The sequence below is a fragment of the Mastomys coucha genome, unplaced genomic scaffold (genome assembly GCF_008632895.1).
Source record: "Mastomys coucha isolate ucsf_1 unplaced genomic scaffold, UCSF_Mcou_1 pScaffold7, whole genome shotgun sequence".
Lineage (NCBI taxonomy): Eukaryota > Metazoa > Chordata > Mammalia > Rodentia > Muridae > Mastomys > Mastomys coucha.
Genome location: NW_022196913.1, coordinates 60,105,713 through 60,128,140, shown reverse-complemented (window position 1 = coordinate 60,128,140; position 22,428 = coordinate 60,105,713). Strand labels below are relative to the sequence as shown.

The window sequence follows — 22,428 nt, the reverse complement described above, 5'->3', positions numbered from 1 at the left end:
GGGGGGGGGGGGGGGGGGGCTTTCCAAGTTGCATGGTCCTGAAAAAAGGACTTAAGTGTACTAGACTTAAGAGAGGATTGTGAGTAGCTAATCCCTAGTGTAGACTTGTTAGGAACAAACAGCCAAAGGGCCTACTTTAGAAATTAAGTGCCTACTGTCTTGATCCCTTTCACCGAGTGGTGTTTTTTTTTTGTTTGTTTTTTGTTTTTTGTTTTTCCCTACTGTTACTTAGACCTTTGGGCAACTCTGTGCAATGCAGATGGTGTCTGTGCTTCAGTTAAAGCTTAATTAGCTTTCCACGTCTATTTCTTCCTTTATCAGGAAAGACAGTCTGCCCTATAGAATGACTTTCATTAATGGCTCATTCATTTCTTTTGTGGCCTAATTTAACTGAAGAGTCACATTGTTTTCTTTCTGGGAACATCTTATTGTCCTCCTTGCAGATTTGAGATTGGAGCCATGCAGGTAGAGGGCAGGATAGAGAGGTGAGGACCTGTGCTGTAGGAAGCAGTCATTGCAAGGATGGTCTCACCACACTGCCTGCCAACTGAAATGCTATGAGGATGCTTCACAGATCTGATGAGTTAGCCTTGGGCCAGACCCTGCTGCACTCAGGAGGAAACACTTGGGAAGGCAGGTGGATGTAAGTTTGAGAGCAGTCTGGTCTATGTAGCAAGCTCCAGGACGGCCATTCCTCTCTAGGATTGTCTAGAAGGAGTGTGGATTTATGCTGGGGCCTTTAAGGCCTTAACTCTTTGTCAGGAAATGGAGATGAACAGGTCTTAAGTAGAAGATTCCTTTAACAAAGGAAGAAGCAAGGAGGTGCGGGGTATTGGGGGACTTAAGCTTTTGACTTCCATGGGTTAAGGCAGAGACTACGATGCTTAACAGAAGCCAGACAAGGAGGTTTATAACTGTAATCCCAGCACATAGAAAGCTGAAGCAAGAGGATTACTACAGGTTTAAGGGCAGCCTTGGCTATACTGTGAGATCTTGTCAACCCCTAAGCCCCACCCTCCAAAAAAGACATCTAACATCTTGCATTTGTTGTATATGACAAGTTCTCAGTCGTGTAAGGTTTGGTAGTCATTCACTGTTTCCTTGGTTCCTGTCTTGTAATTAGTTCTCAGTTTAGCCAAGAACTGTGTGCTTTGAGCTGGCGGAGGCTCTTCATCGCATTGCATTCTCAAAGCTAACCCTACAGAGTAGGACTTAAGCCCGTTCTAGATGAGCAGAGGGGAGGTTCTTCATCGCATTGCATTCTCAACGCTAACCCTTCAGAGTAGGACTTAAGCCCGTTCTAGATGAGCAGAGGGAGTAAGTAGGCCCTGGTCAGCACCATACGGGTTGTGCATGATGGTCGTGCAGGGTGAATACCAAAGCCAGTCTTTCCTGCTGCACTTCCCACAATTACTTTGACTCAGTACAGTCACATTGGTCATATACTTAAAATTATAACAATTCTGTGTTTGCTTTTGAAAGAAAGGAGAGAAAGCATTTTTAAAATTTTATGTATATAAATATTTTACCTACACATATGACTGACTACCATGTACATGCCCAGTTCAAGCAGAGGCCAGAAGAGGGAAGTGGACCCTCTGGAAATGGAGTTAAGACACTTTTGTGAGCTTCCATGTAGCTGCTGGGAATCAAACCCAAGTCCTCTGGAAGGACAGTCAGTACTGTTAACTGTTGTGCCATCACTCCAGCCCTGAAAAGGTATTTTTTTGTACTGTGGGGTGTACAGTATGCACTTGAAATATTGCTCAAAGTCATGTATTAGCCAGACATAATACTGGAATTTAGTCCCAACATTAGGGGGGGCAAAGAAAAGTGGATTTCTTGAGTTCAAGGATAACCTGACCTACATAGTGCATTCCAGGCTACCCTACAACTACATAGACACGGTCTCAAAAAAAAAAAAAAAAAACAACACAACAACAACAAAAAATAAAACCAGATTGTTTTAAATCCCTATATACTGTACTTTATAGACTGTAGAAAAGTTTTACGTGTATATAGTCCTTACTTTGACCTCTATCATGAGAGAGAGGAGAAAAGACTGATTTGAAGAAGATTTTTACTATTTTCAAACTTTCCTTCCTGGCCAGACACACTGGCACATGCACATGCCCATAATCTTAGCACTCAGGAGTAGATGCAGGAAGATGAGGAATTCAGGACCACCATTGCTAAATAATGAGTTCAAAGCCAGCCTGACCTTCATGAGACCCTGTCTCAAAAAAAATACAACAAAGAAAATACTTAGCAACAACAACCACATCGTAGTGAGGTGAGAGCTGTCGTGAGGATCTTTGTCCTGGTGCCTGTAGCATTCTTGTATACCACTAGGTGCTAAGCCCTGCATGCTGGGACCTTCCCCTGTCTACCTGCAGTTAACTATAACTCACCTTACACCTTTGAAAAATGTCCTAAGTGCTGTTCTCAAAATCTCCACCTTTGAGGCCCGTGAGATGGCGTAACAGGTACCGGAACTTGCTGTCAAACTTGAGAACCTGAGTTCAACCCCAGGACTCACATGGTGAGAGGCAAGAGCAAGTCCAGCAACTCGTCCTCTTACCTGTGTGCACACATACACACAAGTACATACCTACGCTGTTTTAAAAGTCCTCCTTGCCTTCATTTCTCTAACCCTTCTTCGTTAATCTGCCAAACGTGAAATGGCGCGGATGAGTTCCATTTGCAGCAGCCTTGCTCATTGAGACAGCCCGTAGGCAGAGTGTTTGACTGTGTCTTATAACTTCCACTTGTGAGTGTCTCTATCTCGGAGACTCTCTCCCCAGTCCTTACACTTCCCTAAGTCTTTTCTCCTACTCTTGCTATCACTGCTGGTTCCTTTTGTGAGAAACCAGGGGCCCAGGTTGGTGGATGACAACATGGCCCACTTAAGGATACTCTGGTCCCAATTCCTTGTGAGGCGGTGATGTCACAGGAAACAACACACCCTTACAAACACATTACCTAGTGGAGGGTAAACTTGAAAGTTACCTGTGAGTTGTCTGTTGCTATGAACAAACTACCTGCAACCTAGTCACTTCAAACAATTCCATATACTATTTCTCCTGAAGCTGCTGCTTGATGGGGTGTTCCTGCAGCTTTAAGCAGGCCTGTCTGGTTTCAGCTGGGCTCACTCAGATCTCGTCAGCTGACCGCTTAGGTAGGAACACTCCTGTCTTCTCCCGTTCCCTTATGGTGTGTCAGAAGCATAAGATCATGCATGCCATCCATGCAACGATACATGAAGTGCATATACACTATTCAGACCGGTGCTGCCAGCTTGTCTGCTAACATCCTGTTGGTCCAAAGGATGGGCCATGTGCAGCGTCAGTGGAGGGAGACTAGGGTTGGAAAATAGAGGAAAATCGTTAATTGGGGCTATAAATATAAGTAGGTTCCCAGTCAGGACCTCAGTGCTAAAGGAAACCTTCAGACGCAGATGATTGGGTCAGATTTGTCGTAGAGGGAAGAAGCAGGCTGAGAAGTGATCTGGCCTGGGCCGTGGCATACCTGTACCACTCCATAGGGTGGGTAGGAAGCAGAGCTCAGGGAGGTTGAATAGCTTGCTCAAGGTTGTCAGCCGACTCATCTGAGACTGAGATGGATTGTGTGTCTGTGGGACCCAGAGTCTAGGTTCTTTCTACCATCCTTACCCAAAGAGCACCCGGGTCTGTCTCTGCCTGTTTCCATTTCTACAGACCTTCTCCAAAATCCCACCGCAGTGCTAAAGGAGTTAATGTTCATCTCTCTGGAAAACATGCATGTTCTTCCTAGCTCCTGAGGACGGGAAGTCCTTCCCTTCCATGTGAGGACTGGTCTGTAGCCTGCATAGGTCTGTGGCCCTTCCTAGGCTCTGCAGAGAGGGGAGAAGCACCTGTAGTTCTTGATATTTGAGGACATCTGAGCATGAGTTTTGGAGTCACATTCACTGAGATTCAACCATTCACTAGCTCTGTAACCTTGGGCAACTCATTTAACTTCTTGAAATCTGTTTCTTCATCTTTAAAAAATGGGAATAAGAACACCTGGCTTGCAGAGCTGTTACAAGGACTAAAACTAAATTATGTTTCTAAAGTGCCTGTCCCAGTGCCTGGCACGTGATAACTGGTGTTATTAATAACGTTAGCATCATTTCTAAGGCAGCCTTTCCCCCTCCTGGGAACCCCTGTGTCTGTGTGTTGGACAGGTTCCCCCTGCCTCCAGCCAGTCTGTGCAGACTTGCTGCCTGCTGTGTCACCGCGAGCGCAAAGGCTGGGAAGAAGGCCCTTCACAAAATGGACTGGTGTTGCAGGGTGAGAAGCTGCCCCCTGACTTCATGCCAAAGCTCGTCAAGAATCTCCTAGGCGAGATGCCTCTATGGGTCTGCCAGAGCTGCCGAAAGAGCATGGAGGAGGATGAGAGGCAGACAGGTGGAGACCGTGCAGTGGCGGTAGGTAACAGCTGACAGGTGACCCTGGCTGCAGAGCTCTTCCCCTGGCCACAGGAGGCTCTGCCCAGGCTGCTCAGAGAAACCACCAGGCTGCACCTAGTGTTTGTGAACTGGGTTCAGACTTGAGGGAAGAAGAGACAGGCCTCCTAGTGGATGTAGATAGTTTTGATCCTGTCTGTCACCTGACCCTGATGCCTTCAGCCCCGTGGCCACTTGAAAGGCCAGCAGTATGAAACAGACCAGTCTGAGGTGTGCCTCAGTCAGAAGATATCAGTAAGGGCTAGGAGCTGTGAACGACTGCTGTCTGAGTCATATTAGCCAGATTCCTCATTTACCCAGACTTCCATTTACCCAGAATCAATTCAGTTTTCAAGACTTCTTGCTTTGGGGCTGGAAATGGAGCTCAGTGGTAGAATGTTTGTCTTGTGTGTACAAAGCTCTGGATTCGTTCTTAAGTGCTGGCGAAGAAGGAAGTCAGTCTGTCTGGGGAAAGCGCCTGCCACACAAGCCTGAGGCCCTGAGTTTGAGTCCTCAGAATCCAGAGATCAGGCAGAGCGCCTGCCACGCAAGCTTGAGACGCTGAGTTTGAGTCCTCAGAATCCACAGATCGGGCAGAGTGCCTGCCACGCAAGCTTGAGGCCTTGAGTTTGAGTCCTCAGAATCCACAGATTGGGCAGAGCATATCTGTAATCCCCAGGCTTCTGCAGTAAAATGGGAGGCGGAGGCAGGATAGGGCCTTGAAGCTGGTGGGCCAACTAGCCTTGAGTACACAATGGCAAACCAACAAGAAGGCCCTGTTTGAAGCAAAGTGGAAGGGGAGGACCTGCATCCAAGGTTGCCCTCTGACCTCTGTGTACACTGTGACTCATAAGCATCTGCACTTACAGACACATACATTCACACATCACACAGATGTGCATCCTAAACAGAAGGGAGGGAGTGGCATTCACTTCTAGTCCCAGTGCTCAAGAGGCAGAGGCAGGCAGATCTCTGTGAGTTTGAAGCAAGCCTTCTCTAACTAGTGAGTTCCAGGATACCCAGGGCTCCATAGAGAGACCTTGTCTCAAAAAATAATTGAAAGTTAGGGGCTAGAGAGATGGCTCAGTGGTTAAGAGCACTTGCTGCCCTTGCCAAGCACTGGAGTTTGGTTGCTCATAATCTACTGTAATTCCAGTCCTAGGGGATGTGATGTCCTTCTCTGGCATGTGGTACACAGACATACATTCAGACACTCAATATATAAAATAAAAATAAAATCCCAAAACATTAAAAAAAAATACTAAATGGAAGGAAAGAGAAAGAGGGGCTGGGGAGCATGAACCCTAAGCCACACTCGTGATTGAAGCCCTTCCGTCTTGTTAGCAGTCTACCACCAAGCGGCCATGTTCAGAGCTAGGCTCTGCCCACTGTCTATACAGCCACACAGCTGGGAGCGCCATAGTCCTTTCCAGTGCTTGGCCTATGCTAACTGCTTCAGCAGTAACTAAGGCCTGATGGAGCAGGTCAGCCCCACTGTTTGACCATGAGCCTTTTTCTTTCTCCTTTCCAGATTTCCTTGTCACATACATCCTGCAAATCACAGTCTTGTGGGGGTGACTCTCATTCATCCTCGTCTTCTTCATCATCCTCATCTTCCTCCTCCTCTTCCTGCCATGGGAACTCAGGGGACTGGGATCCCAGCTCGTTCCTGTCAGCACATAAGCTCTCAGGCCTCTGGAATTCCCCACACTCCAGCGGGGCTGTGCCAGGCAGCTCTCTCGGGAGTCCCCCTGCTATCCCTGGTGAGTCTAAGCTTTGGAAAGTTCTGGGCCCTTCTGTGTAGGTAGCTGTTTGCCTCTTTACTCTGGCCCAGTCAGTGAGGAATCTGGTTAATAAAATAAGTAACCATGGGCCTGTTCTGATGGCGGCAGGACAACCTAGACCTTCGCTGTCTCTGGAAGACTTGCAAGACTCTGAAGCTATAAAACACTGCCGACAGAGAAGTTTGCCCTCACTGTTGTTACTGACATTGGGTCCAGGAGGGGTCCTGATACTGTGTGGGGAACAAGGAGCCTGGGAAATGAGACTTAGGTCATGTACGCCTGCCCTCTATCCCATCAACAGGCTGAGACTGCTCCTCAGCCTCCTTGGATTTGTGCCATCTACCTCAGGGACAGGTAGACAGCGCTTTTACCCCGAAAGACTGGCAGGCTGGCAGGCCACAGTAATCTCCTTAAATCCAGTACCAGTACTCAAGACCCAGAGGAGAAAGCCTTTGGATTATTAATGCCATACTTCTAAATGAACAGGAGAGTTGTTCAAATGGTACTGTCTGCAAGTTATGTGAATTGAGTTCATCATTCCAGTTATCTTAGTTCATGAGCTGAAGAGTCATCAAAGCCGCCTCCTTCAGTCAGAAATCTGTAGCCTCCTAGGAGTCAGGCATACTTTGGCTGCTCTGGTCTATGTGGCCCAGAGGTAGATCCCAAGATTGCTATAGCTTCCTTTCTTAGGCCTAAGGAAGGCCTGAGAATAAGGGACTCGGAGAAACAGTGGACATTCTCTGTTCATACTGCAGCTGAGAACACCTACCCACACATTTTAGGACACTTTGTGCCTAGAGGCTGTGCCCTCTAGCACAGGAAGCAGGATGATGTGGTAATGAGCCTGTGGGCTTTCCTTCCAGGTCTGACCCCTTTTTCTCCCCTCCACCTACAGGTGAGGCTTTCTCTGTCTTGGAGCACCACCAGCACTCAGACCTCACTGCTCCCCCTAACAGCCCCACTGGCCCTCCCCCCAATCCAGCATCTCTGATTCCTTCTCACCCTGGTTCCTTCAGCTCGGCGCCCCACCCACACCCGCTGCCCACCACCCCAGCAGCACCTTTCCCTGCCCAGGCTTCAGAGTGCCCTATGGCTCCTGCCACTGCCACCCACCCCCCAGGGCCATGTCAGAGCCCTCATCTGCCCTCCACCAGCATGCCACTCCTGAAGATGCCTCCACCACTCTCGGGGTGCAGCCACCCCTGCAGCGGGCACTGCAACGGGCACTGTGGTGGGCCTCTTCTCCCACCACCAAGCTCTCAGCCACTCCCTAGCACTCACAGGTAAGTGAGTGCCATGAAAGGCACCACTCCCTGCTCCCTGGAGCCTAAGAGTTTGAAAAATGTGCTGACAACATTTGGTCTATATTTGATAAATATTTTATGTAGCAATTTTTTATTTTCTTCATATTGAGACAGGCTCTTGCTGTGTAGCCCCAAGCTAGCCTTCTTCTAACTTGTGAGCCTCCCGCCTAGCCTCTTACTACTGGGATTTCAGATGCTTCTCACCACCTCTGACCTGTGTGGCAACACTTCTTAAATATCATGATCATTTCCCTAATTAAAACTTCGTTTAAGGGCTGGAGAGATGGCTCAATGGATAAGAGCACTTCCAGAGGTCCCGAGTTCAGTTCCCAGCAACCACACAGTGGCTTACAACTATCTGTAATGAGATCTGATTCCCTCTTCTAGTGTGTCTGAAGATAGCGACAGTGTACTCACATACATAAAATAAATAAATTAAAAAAAACCAACAACTTTGTTTAACTTAAGTATCCTTATAATATCTTACTGAACAGTTGTAGCATAATTTTTTTTTATGTTCTTCCATCCCTGGACATTGAAGTGTTTCCAATTTGTTTTTGTTTTTGTTTTTGAAGGCAGGGTTTCTCTTTGTAGCCCAGGCTGTCCTGGAACTCTCACTGTAGACCAGGCTGGTCTTGAACTCAGATCTACCTGTGTCTGCCTCCTGAGTGCTAGGATTAAAGGTGTGCGCCATCAAATCTGGCTTGTTTCCAAATTTGTAACCAGGAGAAATACTGTTGTGATAAGCCTGGGTTTAAATAGATCTGGGCCCTTTGGAGCCCTAGAGAAAGCTCTGTGGTTCTGTTAGCCTGTATTTGGAAGTGAGGGTATTGAAGGCAGCTGTTGGAATAAGTCGCCACTGTATTTCCCATGTTGTTGGTGATGTCAAGACAGACTTGGACCTTGCTGTTTTCATTAAGTAGTACAGTGTTCCTATTCCTATGTTTTGTTCTTAATCCTCAGTATTTGGGGCTGGAGAATATTAATTGTAGTTTATTTTGCTGGTCTCCAGCTGCAGGACATTTAGATCATTCCATTATTTTAAAATACCCGGTATCTAAAGCTGTCCTGCCCTAAAGCTTTTCCCTCTTCTATACTTTTTTATCATTGTTTCTTGGGAGGATTCTTCACACACATTGGCAAGCTGCTTTCTCCCATGCAGAGTGCTACACACCTATGATTCCAGCATTGGGAAACAGAGGCCAGAGGATCTAGAGTTCAAGGCCAGCCTCAACTGTTTAGAAAGACCATTTTTATACAAAGAGAGTGAAGGGGGAGGAGGGAGAGCGCGCGCGCGCGCGCGTGTGTGTGTGTGTGTGTGTGTGTGTGTGTGTGTGTGTGTGTGTGTGCTGGGATTCCCTTTGTGGGAGATGCAGAGTGTGCTGAGTTTGACCCTCAGCAGGGAAGAGAGGGTAAGATGGGAGAGCTGCTTTTATAGGGTTCTCCGAATCCATGGAGCCACCTGTGAAGAGTAGCAGTCTGTCTCTTGAGAACACTGGTGCATGTGAAAGGAACTCCTGTGGGCACCATTGGTAACAACTGCTGCTTTTCTAAAACCCTACCGTGTGTTTACTAACCTTTCCGGGAGCAGCCTTGGGCTACACTGGCCTGTCCTATACTGCCACCTTACTCTTAACTTCCCTCAAATATGGGCCCAGCTTCTGCAGTCCTCCAGTGGCTGCTGACATATCATAGGGCTCTGCTTCTGCCCAGCCTTGATTAGGGACCTCTCAGCCTGTCTCATCCTCGCCCTGGGAAAACACTGTTTATAATATAACTTGCCCCAACTCATTACCAGAGCTCATAGGCAGAATGTAAGTGGAGAAAGCATGACTCCGTGCACAGGGAAGCAGGAGTGTGTTGCTTGCTCCCTGTTGGGCAGAGCAGCCAAGTGCTCTGTGCCCTAGTCTCCACAGTTGCTAAACAGGACTTCAGGAATGGCTAGGTGTCACGCGAGTATGTTTTCGGTCTGAGCAGTAGTGGCTCTTCTAATCTGTGGCCCCCAGGTAGACACAGCTGCTTTTTCTCATCACAGAGCCCTTGAGTAAGGAAGCTCTGCCTACTGGCACAGATACAAGTCTCAAGTGTGCCATAAGGACCCTGTACAAGTAGAAGCAGCACTGTTCTCTTTGATCATCCGGGTCTCTACCAGAAGAGACAGCAGCCCACGAGTCAGTTCCTGTTCCTGTTCACTGAGCAGTGCTCTGCAAGGTTGTTGTGCTGTGTAATCAGACTCCAGAATGCAAGTGGCAGGCGCACTAGTGTAAGAGACAGATGATAAACAGTCCACTATCACAAGGCTTAATAAAGCAGGGAGCTAGAGAGGTATCCACACAGCAACACCAGATAGGTACCTCCCCTAGGGTCAGTCTTTACATCAGTGATAGCAGAGGCTCTTCCCAGGCTCCTACAGGAGGCCTTGATGTGTCAGGTGGAGGGCAGCTGGATGGTGGCTGGGATGGGGATGCTTTTCTAGGCTCCTGCTATGTTCTGTGCCTACACCACCCAGTCTTACCTCTGGGCCCTTCTCCCTTGCAGCAGGGACCCTGGGTGCAAGGGGCACAGATTTGCACACAGTGGCCTGGCCTGTGAGGCAGATGAGGGTCTGGGAGAGGAAGAGGATAGCAGCTCTGAGCGCAGCTCTTGCACCTCGTCCTCCACCCACCCCCGCGATGGGAAGTTCTGTGACTGCTGCTACTGTGAGTTCTTCGGCCACAATGCGGTGAGTGAGCCCGCCTGGGCAGAGAGGGCTGGGCAGCCAGGGGCAGAGGAGACACCCCTTGATGATGGCAATGATTGCCATACTGGGAGTCAGAGTCCTGGCACATACATCTGCTTGCTTCAGCCTGGAGGCACGTTTGTGAGGTTGGGTTATCGTAACGTCTTATTGGCTATGTTCTTCTCGTGGTTTCTTTTAAGATTGACTTTTTTTCTTTAGGCAAAAGGAGAGGAAGTGGCAGAGAAAAAGCTATGATTCTGATGAGTATGTATACGTGTGTAATCCCAGAGAAGTGAACGCTTATGCATGATGAAGGCAGAGTGGAAGCAAAGGTTCCCCAAGTGTGACAGCCAGCTGAGGCCCAGGCCATGAGCACAGGTGGCACCAGGGATGCTCAGGCTGAGGCCCAGGCCATGAGCACAGGTGGCACCAGGGATGCTCAGGCTGAGGTCCAGGCCATGAGCACAGGTGGCACCAGGGATGCTCAGGCTGAGGCCCAGGCCATGGGCACAGGTGTACCAGAGAGGCTCAGGCTGAGGCCCAGGCCATGGGCACAGGTGTACCAGGGAGGCTCAGGCTGAGGCCCAGGCCATGAGCACAGGTGGTACCAGGGAGGCTCAGGCTGAGGCCCAGGCCATGAGCACAGGTGGCACCAGGGAGGCTCAGGCTGAGGCCCAGGCCATGGGCACAGGTGCACCAGGGAGGCTCAGGCTGAGGTCCAGGCCATGGGCACAGGTGCACCAGGGAGGCTCAGGTCAGGGCACAAGCTGTCTCCAGACAGGGGAGCAATTCAGAAGTCTCACCAGGAGAGAGGAAAAGACTGCTGGCTAGGGCAGAGCAGTTTAGGATAGGAAATATGGAAGTGATTCAGAATCACTAGTCACCTTTGAGTGAGGCTTTGCTATCTTCATTTTAGAGGCGACAGAATTGAGGTTCACAAAGACTGAGTGACTCAGCCATGGTCGTACAGCTTCCTAGTGATGAAGCCCAGGTTCAAACCTGCTTCCCTGGCTCCCCAGTCCTCGGTCACCAAGCTCTGCCCTCGTCTTCATACCTACCCTGCTTCGACTCAGAGTCTACTGAGGATGAAGCCATTTGGCCTTGGTGGCTGTTGCTAGAGAGAATGATTATCTGGCTTCTCTCCACATACATGGTGCCAGCGGGTGGGAGTGCCATGGGCCTCCCAGGCCCAGGGTGTAATGTCAGCACCTCCCCCCCACCCCCCAGCCACTCGCTGCCCCGACGAGCCGGAATTATACTGAGATCCGGGAGAAGCTCCGCTCGAGGCTGACCAGGCGGAAAGAGGAGCTGCCCATGAAGGGGGGCACCCTGGGCGGGATTCCTGGGGAGCCTGCGGTGGACCACCGAGATGTGGATGAGCTGCTGGAATTCATCAACAGCACGGAGCCCAAAGTCCCCAACAGCGCCAGGGCTGCCAAGCGGGCCCGGCACAAGCTGAAAAAGAAGGTGGGTGTGGGGGGGAATCTCAGCTCTACTGCCTCTTCTCCCTGAGGACCCCCCACCCCAAGCCCTAAGCCCTCTGGGGTATGAATGGTGCTGGCTGCCACAAACCTTGGTATCCTCACTCCTATGGGAAGGTCTGAATGAATCTGGGAGGCATCAGGGTCAGGAAAACCCCAGGGGCAAGTCATTGGAGCAGGCCGCGTGTGTCCGCCGCAGGCTGCTTGCTGATGTCCTCCAAGCTGAGGGTTTGTGCTTCCGTCACTGGTCATTTATTCACTCAGCAAGTGTGTCCACAAATACTGGGAGCCAAAAGGTAACAGTTAAGTTCTCGCCCCGGGAGAAACTCAGCTCAGTTAGGAGACAAACCAAACTGGACAGACACGCTAGGGTGTGGCCCGTACCAGGGTGAGGGAGTGCCCTCCCTGTCTTGTAAAGCCCAGGAGTGACTTAACCGGAGGGTGACTCATCAGCTGGGTCCCGGGGAATAAGGTACAGCACAGCCCACAGCAGTGTGGTAGAGCCAGTGCTGAAAGCAGCAGAGAAGTAGGGCAGGTAGTGGGAACAGAAGAGAGCCTCAGAGGCCCTGCTGTAGACATGGCAGCTTTAACTTTAGCCTCCAAGTAAAAGGGTGTCACCAGAGGTGTCACCAGAGGCTTGATGCGCTCAATCTGTGTCTTGATTGCAGTGTGGTGATACGGGAGGCAGACGGGAAGGCTAGGGAAAGAGAACTTTGAGTTTGATACCCCAGTAGGAAAAGACAAGACCAGGGGGGAGGTGACCGAGACTGGGACTCAGAGACTTGAATGAGAGAAGTGACAGGCTCAGGACTCTAATGGCAGCACAAGAGACCCTCCAGCATGAGAGCTCCTTGGGTGTGTCCCAGGTGGTAGCCAGTATGATGGCTCTTGATGTGACTGTATGATGTGACTGAGCCAGCATGGCAGTTGCAGGAGACTGGGTGCGGTTGGGGCGCATTGACTCAGGTTCTTGTGAGACATTAAGTGCAAGGTGTGAGACTAGCAGTTGCCAGCGCAGGGATGTAATTGAAGCCATGGCAGTGAACCAGTCCTCCCTCCCTCAGTGCAGAGGATTAAACCCAGGGAGCTATTCCTGGACAGCCCTCCTGCTAGATGAACCCCAGGGCTTGATGCCTAGTCGCTGCAGCTTCATTACTTCACCTGCCTACTCCCAGCTGCTCCTGCCTAATGCCACATGCAGGAACCACCATCTGAAGAGATTTGCTTTCACAGCCAGCTAGTTCCAGTTCTTGGGTGGTCAAACAACACTAGAGCTCTGGAAGGCAGAAGTAATTCTCCGTCTTTCCAGCCCAAGAACAACCAAGATCCTTCTGCAGCCTCAAGTAGTTAAGCAAAAGGTCCTGCTGCTACTTCAGACAATGGTCATCCTTCCTTTGCTCCCACCCCAAGTTGCCCTCCAGAAGTGTTCCACAGGCTGCAGTGGTCTCCGGCCTCTGGGCAGTCCCCAGAAGGCATATTCCAGTTCCCAGGTCTGGTGTGCATTTTCTAAACCTGTCTGTCGTTCATGAAAGACTGTTACTCCAGGGCTCAGTTGAGATGTTTCCTCCTTTGCAGACATCCTCAGGGAAGTCTTCTACGCTTGTGCTGCACCTTCCATTCCCTCTCTAGCCTGCCATGCACCGAACCTTCTGATCCCGGAGATCCCTGTCCACTAGACCTGAGCCTTGTAGAGAAGAACAAACATACAGAGATGGTCTCAGTCTTAGATCAGAGACTATTGTCATTATGCATTTGGATGTCAGCCCCCTCTCTGAGGTCCTTCTTAACTAGTTTGGCTGCTATCAAGAATCCAGTTTCGGGCTGGTGAGATGGCTCAGTGGGGAAGAGCACCGACTGCTCTTCGGAAGGTCCTGAGTTCAGATCCCAGCAACCACATGGTGGCTCACAACCACCCGTAATGAGATCTGACACCCTCTTCTGGTGCATCTGAAGACAGCTACAGTGTACTTACATATAATAAATAAATAAATATTTAAAAAAAAAAAAAAAGAATCCAGTTTCCCTGGTAGGCATGGAGGGATGGCGGCTTGCTCTCTAGCACCTTGGAATATAGGTAAAAGCAAGGGTCTGCCTGGTCTCTCATCCCATTTCAGACATTACTTCCCTTTCTTGCCTTTAGGCATTAATCCCTGATGTGCTGAAGCTCTGCCCATGTTTGTGTTGTCTGAAACCTATGATCCATCCTTCCTTGTCCTCTGGTCCATCCTACACTGTCTCCCCTTCCATACTCAGAGGATAGCATGTGACTTTATCGGTCTGTGGCACTTAGCTGGGTGCTTCCCCCACTTGCTTGAACTCTCATGTAACCTGGCCAGCCTTTTATTCCTGGCCAGTCCCTTTATTCCTTGCCCATCTCATGGCCCTTTTTTCAGACCTCTGATTGTCCAGCTTCGAGTCTCTCAGCTGCCATCCATAACAAATACGTTCACTTCTGTTGCTAGCAAAGAAAAAGTCTTTGGACATACCTCCTCATCTAAAGGAAGAGTTGTCCCGCCCAGCCCGTGTAGTCCTTTCTTGCTTTCTCAGCCCAGGCTGCCTGCTCTTATTTTCAAAGCCTTCAGTTAGTAAACTGCTTCCTCAGGCTCAAACCCAGGGATCTCCTGTCTCTCCTCTGCCCTGGCTCCCATCATGTATCACTGTGCCCACTGTTGAGTTCTGAAGGCAGGCAGTTCCTGCCTTCTCAGTTTGTCTCCTCTTCCTTGCAGCCGAGTTCATTGTTTCCATTGTCATCTAAGCACTCACCCCTTCAATCTCCGCTTTATCACTAAATCCAAGATATGTCTTGGTTATATGCCATCATAGATGTCCACCAGTTGGATATCTATGACGTGTGCTCCCTTTTAAACCTTGACTCCTTGGCTTTCAGGTAAGCAGGGGCTGCAGGGTCACATCTTCTCCATATTTCTCACTGGCCTATCTGACCTCTTCCCATCTCCCTTGTGAGCTCCTGTCCCTCATCTAGACTCTGGAGACCATATCTCTAGGGAAGAAAAGCCTTCTAGCTAGCATTTTTGCCTTGTACTCGACACTGGCATCTCTGATAACTATGGGTCCTCTTTGGGGACATCCTGCAGGTACCTCAATCTCAGGACATAACAAAAGAGACCTGCCTTTGCTTTTCCATTATCTGTGTAGTAAAGGGGACCACTCCGCTCTGTTGACCTTGAGCCATGGACATTGTCATGGGCAAGCGCATTGTAACTGAAAACAGTGAGCCTTAGAATTGGACTTGAGTTTGAAGCTCAGCTTGATCACATATGCTGTATGACCTTGGGCAAATCAGTTAATCTCTAAGCCTCGGTTTTTCCATCTATAAAATGAGAATAACAGGAACCTAAGTCATAGGTTGTTGGGAAGATGATGTGAAATAATGCATGGGAACCTGGGTAGAATGCCCGACACATACGAATGCTCAGTTCGTGAGGGCCACTGCAGCAGCTGTTGTCATTGGTGGTGTTTTCTGGATATGTGTCATTTTACATTCCTGCTGGACAGCAAAACCCCCTGTCCATGATATCTACCCACAGCATCTGTGTTTAAAGCCTTCAGTTGGTAATATTGGGTGCCTCAGGCTCAAGCCCAGCTTCTGCACAGCCTACAGACCTTAGGATCCTGCTCCTGCTTAGCTTCCCGGCTTTATCTCAGCCTTACTTTCTAACCTACCTACCTGTCTTCCTGTCCCTCCACACCACACCTGGCAAAAACAAAAGCAGAACAAAGCTCTAGGCTCCAACTGGACTGCATAGGGTGCTTCCCCCCTCCCCCCCCCAGGGTAATTCCACTTACCCTTCAGTACCCGCCAGGAGCATTCTCAGATGGTCCAGGCTGGGTTAAAAGCGCCTTGTACTTTCTGCCCTGTAGCACTTAACAGTGTCACTGGAATTAAGCAGTCCATTTGGATAGTTCTCTTCCCTGACTGACTGAAGCTGGAAAACAGACCATGTCTTGTGCCCAGCGCTCTTCCCAAAGCTTAGCTCACTCTACAGTCAGTGAGCAAAGGGACTCATCAACTGCGCTTGCTGATTTACTAGCCGTCTGATCTTGAACCACTTTGTATACTTGCCAAAGCTGAAGTTCCCCATCTGTATGAACCAAATTACGGTACAGCAAGGGCAGTGGTGAGGGTTACAAGGCGACTTGCTGCAGGAGCCAGGTCTGTGCATGGGGCTGCTCTCCTTTCCATGGCAGCGTTTGTAATGAGGCACACTCCACACCAGGACTTCTCAGACCTTCTACACATGAAGCTAACATTCCTGAGTTAAAACTTCCTTATCTATATCAACCAGAAAGCAGGCTGTGCTGGTTCTGAAAAGGAAAGAGCATTCCTATGTTCTCCACATGCCCGTTATGTCTGCAGACACTGCTCCACATTGCTCACTGCCTGCCCGAGCAGACAAGAGTCCTGGCACCTGGCGGAGGAGATCTGGACCCTTACAGCCATCCTCAGAGCAACTTTTTCTTATAAATTACAAACTTGGATATTAAAGTTCAGAGAGAGTGATTAGTCCAAGAGGCTCTAAAGAACTGAGCTTAGGTGAGTAGTCAGGGTTCAGAAGAGACAGAGGTGACATGGCTGCCCACTCGGGCAGAGGAGCATTCTCTCTAAGGTAACTCAGAGGTGGAGACAAATCTTCTCTCCCCAGATTCATTTTCCTTTGTCTCTCCCTCAATCTGCAAGGCACCTGGAAACGTGAGGTAACTCCACCACGGCCTTCCTATCTGACCCCTAGGCTCTGTTAGCCTCCTGGTACATTGAGTTTAGGTAGAGAAGTTTGGATGACTCAGCCCACAGATGGATTTCCATTTTCCTGATTCGAGTCTGTTAGAGATTTACAGGACCCAACCTCTTGGGACTTGCCAGTGTCGTGCTCAGGCGCTGCTTCTATACCTTGTGGTGAGGGCCCTGCCTGTCACTAATCATGGTGTGCTGTAGGACACACTTGAGATGTGGGCTGGGATACGTGGAGCTGGCTGAGCAGTGAGATGCCCCTCTTCAGTAATGGAGCATCAGGAGGACACTTAGAGCCACTCACTCAAGCATCTCGGCTGCCACAGCTTCTTCCCTTTAAGACTGCATAACAGCACATCTCCCTGCCACCTCCTCAGCCACACAGCCCCACTTTGTTGTTTAGTCCATAGTTATTGTGTCTACTTTCTAGATGAGTCCACTGGGGCCTAACTGGGGAGTGAACAAATGACTCAAGCTCATACTAACCTGTACTCAGGAAGCAGGTCCTAGTCCTCTTAGACCCTAGAGCTGACACAGACTCGTAATGAATAAACTGTCCAGAGCTACCCACAGGAGCTTCTTTGCACTGGTACCCGAGACATGGCATCTGTCTGCTTCCGCCACCCCTCATCCATCCCTGCGGGGTTGAGGAATACATGAAGGTCATGAGTCTCTGTCTCCAGCAAGTGGCAAAGCTAGGGCCCAAGCTGATGTATCACATTGTACTTGATCGATAGCAGACCTCTGCTGAAACTGTGTCTTCTATTGGCAGGAGAAAGAGAAGGCGCGGCTGGCAACAGAAGCTCTGAAGCAGGTGAATAGTGTCTCTGGAAGCCAGGAGCCAAGGCCTGCCAGGGAGAGGCTCCCAGAGTGGCCTGACCAGGAACTGGACCGGGTCAACAGCTTCTTGAGCAGCCGCTTGCAGGAGATCAAGAGCACCGTCAAAGACTCCCTCTGTGCCGGTTTGAGTATGTGTGAACTCAGTGTGGAGAGCAGTGGCTTTAAGGAGGGGACTGTGGAAGCTCAGACCCTAACCCCTTCGGACCTCAGCGGCTCCTCTCAGAAACAGCCTGACATCAACCTTGACCTGTCCCCTTTGACCTTGGGTTCCCCTCAGAGCCACACATTACAAGCTCCAGGTGAGCCAGTCCCACCATGGGCAGAAAGGAGAGATCCTCACCCACCATGGACAGAGGTGAGGGGCCCCCCTCCTGGTATCCCTGAGAATGGGCTCCTAAGAAGACTCAACACTGTGCCCAACCTGTCCAGGGTGATCTGGGTAAAGACACCCAAACCAGGCAACTCAAGCTCTGAGGAAAGTCCAAAGGAAGTGCCCAGTTGCCAGGAACTGTCTGAGCCTGTGGCCACAGGTGGAAAGCCAAGAAAGAGCAAGAGACAGGGAAGTCAAGCAAAGAAGACTGAGGCAAGTCCAGGCCCCTGGCCTCCAGCCAGTCTAGAGGCTCCCAGTGCCAAGAGTCAGGTATCTAGCCCCAAGCCGCCAGGCAAGGGCTCAGAGCCTGCCAAAGCGGGCAGTGGTGCAGAACCTGGAGAGGGCAGCCGGGGGAGCCGGCCAGGACCAATTCAGGCCGACAGCCCCAAAATTGACAAGAAGGGTAGTTCCGGGCAGAATTGCCCAGGTGGGGCCAAGGCACGGACTCTGGAGCAGGAATCTGAGCAGACCCCCAGCCCAGCAAGGCCACAGAACTTGTCCCAGGGCAAGGGCCGCAGCCGCCGGAGCCGAAACAAGCAGGAGAAGTCAGCCTCCTCCTTGGGTGAGTGCACCAGGAACCGCGTGGCTGAACCCCCACTCCAACCAAGCCATGGGGTGGAGGGCAGTCCCAGCATGACCCCAGAGGCCTGGCCATAGGCACTGAGCCCTCCTGGCTGTGTCTTCCTAGACGATGTGTTCCTGCCCAAGGACTTGGATGGGGTGGAGATGGATGAGACAGACCGAGAGGTGGAGTACTTCAAGAGGTAGGTGTGCGCTGCCTGCTTTCCCCAGCTGAGGGGACTTATGTTCATGGCTAAGCCACATATTGTGTCTTAAGCCGGAGAAAATCCATGGGCTTCCTCACTGCCCTTCTAGGCCTTTCCACATAGCCTGAACCCAGGGAGCCACTTGGCAAGACGATCACCTGGGAAGGTATAAGGCATACGGTGAAGGAGCCATGTCAGCACCCAGGAACAGGGTTTCAGGAGCTCAAGAACTCTTTACATAGAGTTCCAGGACAGCCGGGGCTGTACAGAGAAACCCTGTCTCAAAAAACCCAAAAAGCTGGGCAGTAGTGGCGCACGCCTTTAATCCTAGCACTTGGGAGGCAGAGGCAGGTGGATTTCTGAGTTCTGAGTTCGAGGCCAGCCTGGTCTACGGAGTGAGTTCCAGGACAGCCAGGGCTACACAGAGAAACCCTGTCTCGAAAAAACTTAAAAAAAAAGAAAGTGTCAATAGAACTCTTTACATAAACTAGGCTGGCCTCAAACTCACGGACATCCGTCCCCAGTGCTGGTATTTTGCTAGTACTACTTCTATTCTAATGGGCCAAGCTCTAGGAAGAGTCTAGAGAGATTCAGAAATATACAGCCCAGTGACTGGTGCCATTACAGCCATAATGTTAGGACGGGGGCACTTGGTGGGAAGCCCTCAAACCAGCCTGGGGATTAGAGGGCGCTTTACTAGAGAGATGAGACTGATGTGAAATTTGACAGTGAAAAGCATCTGTGTCAGTGGGACACCATGTTCGGAGTCGGAAGGGAGGAGAAGCCAGCTCAGTACAGTGAGGGCAAAGGACAGATGATGGCCAGTGTGTATCTCACAGCAGCTATCTTCATGTGTTATCCCCTGGCCTCATGGACAGCAGTTCTCAACCCCACACCTGGAAGCCACGGTGTCTGTGTAGAGCCAACTCTTTTCTTTTTTTTCTTTAAGTGTCTTGCCAAATAACCCAGGCTGCCCTCAAACTCATGGCAGTCATGAGTGTTGGGATTACAATGTATCACTCTAGGCTTCCAGCTGGTTTCTGAGTAAATGGGACATGTTTTGTCGAGAGGTGGGGTCCAGTAAGGACAGGAAAAAACTTCTTACTGTGTTCTGCCCATATTTCCAAACCCAATAGGTTCTGTTTGGATTCTGCAAAGCAAACTCGTCAGAAAGTTGCTGTGAACTGGACCAACTTCAGCCTCAAGAAAAGCACAGCTAGCACAGCTCAGTGAGGTAGAGACTCCTGCACCCGCTCCCTTGCACGCTCTGTGCCCTCTAAACCGTTCTATATGGCTGCTCTACGATTTGGACTTAGGGTTTGCTCGCCCTGCCTTCTGTGCCTCTGTAGCAACCACATCTCCAGATTCAGTTGCTGATGCTCTGCGCCCTGTCCTATGTGTTGACTCCCCAAGGCCTCTGTTCTTCCATCAGTCCTCCCATCAGTCCTCCCTGGTTACGCCCTCCCTGAATCTTGCAGCTGCTTCACCTGAAGCTTCTTGAGATGTCAAATCTGGGCTTAGCCTCGCAAAGCGTCCTGGCATCAGGAGACTTCATGGGGCTGCCCCAGGAGTGGGCATTGGGCTTAAGTCCCACTTGTTTCCTCAGTGCAGAATATGCCTTCCACCTGAAGCAGCCCAGCCCTAAGGGAACAGTGATAGGCAGGTGAACTAGAACAAGACCTTGCAGGCCATTGGTACATCATGGAGGTGTTGATGAGGAGTCTTCCCCAATAGTACAAGTTCCTAGGGAACTAGAAGCTAAGCCATCTTTTGGGAAGAGGCGGTCCCACAGCAGCTCTGGCCTGCCCTCAGCCACTCAGATAAGCCCTGTTATTGGAACTATTGACATACTGGGTAATGTCTGGGGGCTAGGTGCCCAAAACTGGAGAAAGCCTCCAGGCTGAGAGCATTAGTGCAGAAGAGATAGGCAGCTAACACACAGTATTGGGGCCCAACGCTATTCACATGGTTGTGAGCCACCATGTGTTGCTGGGAATTAAATTCAGAACCTCAGGCAGAGTAGCTAGTGCTCTTAACTGCTAAGCCATTCCCCCACCTTTTTTCTTTTTTTTAAACTATGTATTTGTATTTTATGTGCACTGGTGTTTGGCCTGTATGTATGTCTGTGAGAGTGTCTGATTCCAGGTTACAGATGGTTGTGAGCTGCCATGTGGGTACTGGGAATTGAACAAGTTCCTTTGGAAAAGCCGCTCACACTCATAACCTCTGAGCCATCTCTCCAGGCCCACAGTTCCATGTCCTAACTCTGTGCTGTGTATCTGCATCAGGAATTTTTTTTGTCTTGACAACTGCATAGCTGCCCTTATGGGAGAGCGGACCATACTGTACACGTACTCTTGAGGTCCCAACCCTGACACTATGCTCCCGTGTTCTTTAAAAATTCACCTCTGAGTTGAAGCAGTAAGCTTCCTGGACTCTGACTAACTCCCACAGGGCAATACAGAGGCCTGAAGCCAGGGCAGCCTCCAGAACTGAGGCTCCCTGTGCTGCGTATATGGTGCCTCCAAGTTAAAGCTCCTTTCTTCAGTCACCTCAGGCTTGCTGTGCTTTGAGGAACTGATCCTTTGCACCTCAGGATAACCACACCCTAAGGTGTCTTCTAGGGCTAAAGTACCTCTCACCTTTCTTTTCCACCAGCACAAGAGTAAGGAATAGCAAAGGCCCCATCTGTTGCCTTATGGAGAGAAAAGGGCCACACCTCACATAAGCCTAATTTCACTGGTCTCCTGAGAAACCCAATCCAGCCACCTTCTACCTCAGCTCATCTCTTCTAAGACAGGAAGGCTGCTTGCCCTCCTCCCTACCCTCATGAGTGTACATCCTGGAACCATTCCATCATCTTCCAGGAAGCTCTAGGAGGCCACAGTGCTGACATAGCTCCATGACCCTGTCTCTCTGACCCTGAGCAGGAGTCTGAACACAGGGCTGGCCTCCACTAGCACCTATAAGTGGGAGAACGGGAGAAGTGTGGGTGCCAGCAACCGAGCTCTTACTGGACTGTCCCATATGTTGACAGAACCTCAGGACTGGGGCTCTATCCCTCACTAGTTTTAAACTTCATTTTCTATTGAAGATTTTTCTGTTTCCATCTGGGAAATCTGTTGCTTGTTTTTAGCCCAAGAAACAAAGCTAAGGCTGCATATTCCTACCTCCCCAGACCCAGATGCAGCAAGGGTCTGGGCAGAGGCTGGGGATGTAATCCACAGGGACCCAGAGCCAGCAAGGACAGCGGGGGCGGGGAGAGGGCCTGGTACTCACTGTGATCCTGCCCTCTTTTTTCTCTCAGCCCTGCCCAGGTTGACGTCTCCAGGTCATCTCAAGGCCCCAGATCAAGCTGCAGATGTAGTTCTGACGTGCCCTGCCACCTGTCTTGACCCACCCTGCTCCCACCACCCTGACCAACCAAAAGCTGAATGGACGCCATGCTGTGCTGGGGGCCTTTGAGGACCTCAGCAGAGCCGCTTCCTGGTGCTACGCAGCCTCCACTCAGAGCCCAGGGATGGGCTGGCCTGTGAGCCAAGGGCTGGTGGCACTGCTGGCCCAAAACTGCTCTCTTTGTGTTTGTTTTGTTTTGTTTTTTTAATTCTTTACTTTTGATACTGTGAATATCTTTCATGGGGAAAGATAAAGCAACATTTGGACACAGAGCTGGTGTGGTGGTGATTTGCAGGTCTGAATGGGGAGTGGGAGAGATCTATGTACTCAGAAACAGAGGTCTGGCTCAGTCACCATCTAGAGCAGCACTCTGCTCAGGTAGTCTGTCATAGTTCTCACTTATCCCTTAGAGTCCCCAAGCAATCCTGAGCAGAGCTGACAGCCCAGTATAATGGAGATGGGGGACTAAGGTTATGACACCAGAGTGACTGCTAGAGCGTCTGGCTGGGCCCAACAGCCGTGCCTTTTGTCACTGTCTAGGCCCCGCCCCCT

At 50.3% G+C, this 22,428-nt stretch overlaps 1 protein-coding gene across 6 annotated transcripts in view; it reads left to right on the top strand.

Annotated features, from left to right (window-relative positions):
• The window catches only part of Fam193b (family with sequence similarity 193 member B), a 33,179-nt gene extending 11,031 nt beyond the window's left edge, over positions 1-22,148 (top strand). For 3 of the 6 annotated variants that reach the window (XM_031359736.1, XM_031359739.1, XM_031359740.1), the window contains 9 exons: positions 4,205-4,447; positions 5,997-6,228; positions 7,145-7,532; positions 10,092-10,275; positions 11,500-11,739; positions 17,276-18,275; positions 18,402-18,477; positions 19,617-19,714; positions 21,788-22,148. In XM_031359736.1, coding sequence (XP_031215596.1) covers positions 4,205-4,447; positions 5,997-6,228; positions 7,145-7,532; positions 10,092-10,275; positions 11,500-11,739; positions 17,276-18,275; positions 18,402-18,477; positions 19,617-19,713 — 2,460 coding nt within the window. In that variant the 3' untranslated portion in view covers position 19,714; positions 21,788-22,148. Of the gene's footprint in view, positions 1-4,204; positions 4,448-5,996; positions 6,229-7,144; positions 7,533-8,991; positions 9,086-10,091; positions 10,276-11,499; positions 11,740-17,275; positions 18,276-18,401; positions 18,478-19,616; positions 19,715-21,787 lie in introns of those variants that run through there. The other 3 variants (XM_031359738.1, XM_031359737.1, XM_031359741.1) reach the window with 3 other exon arrangements.
• Positions 22,149-22,428: the final 280 nt, after the last annotated feature.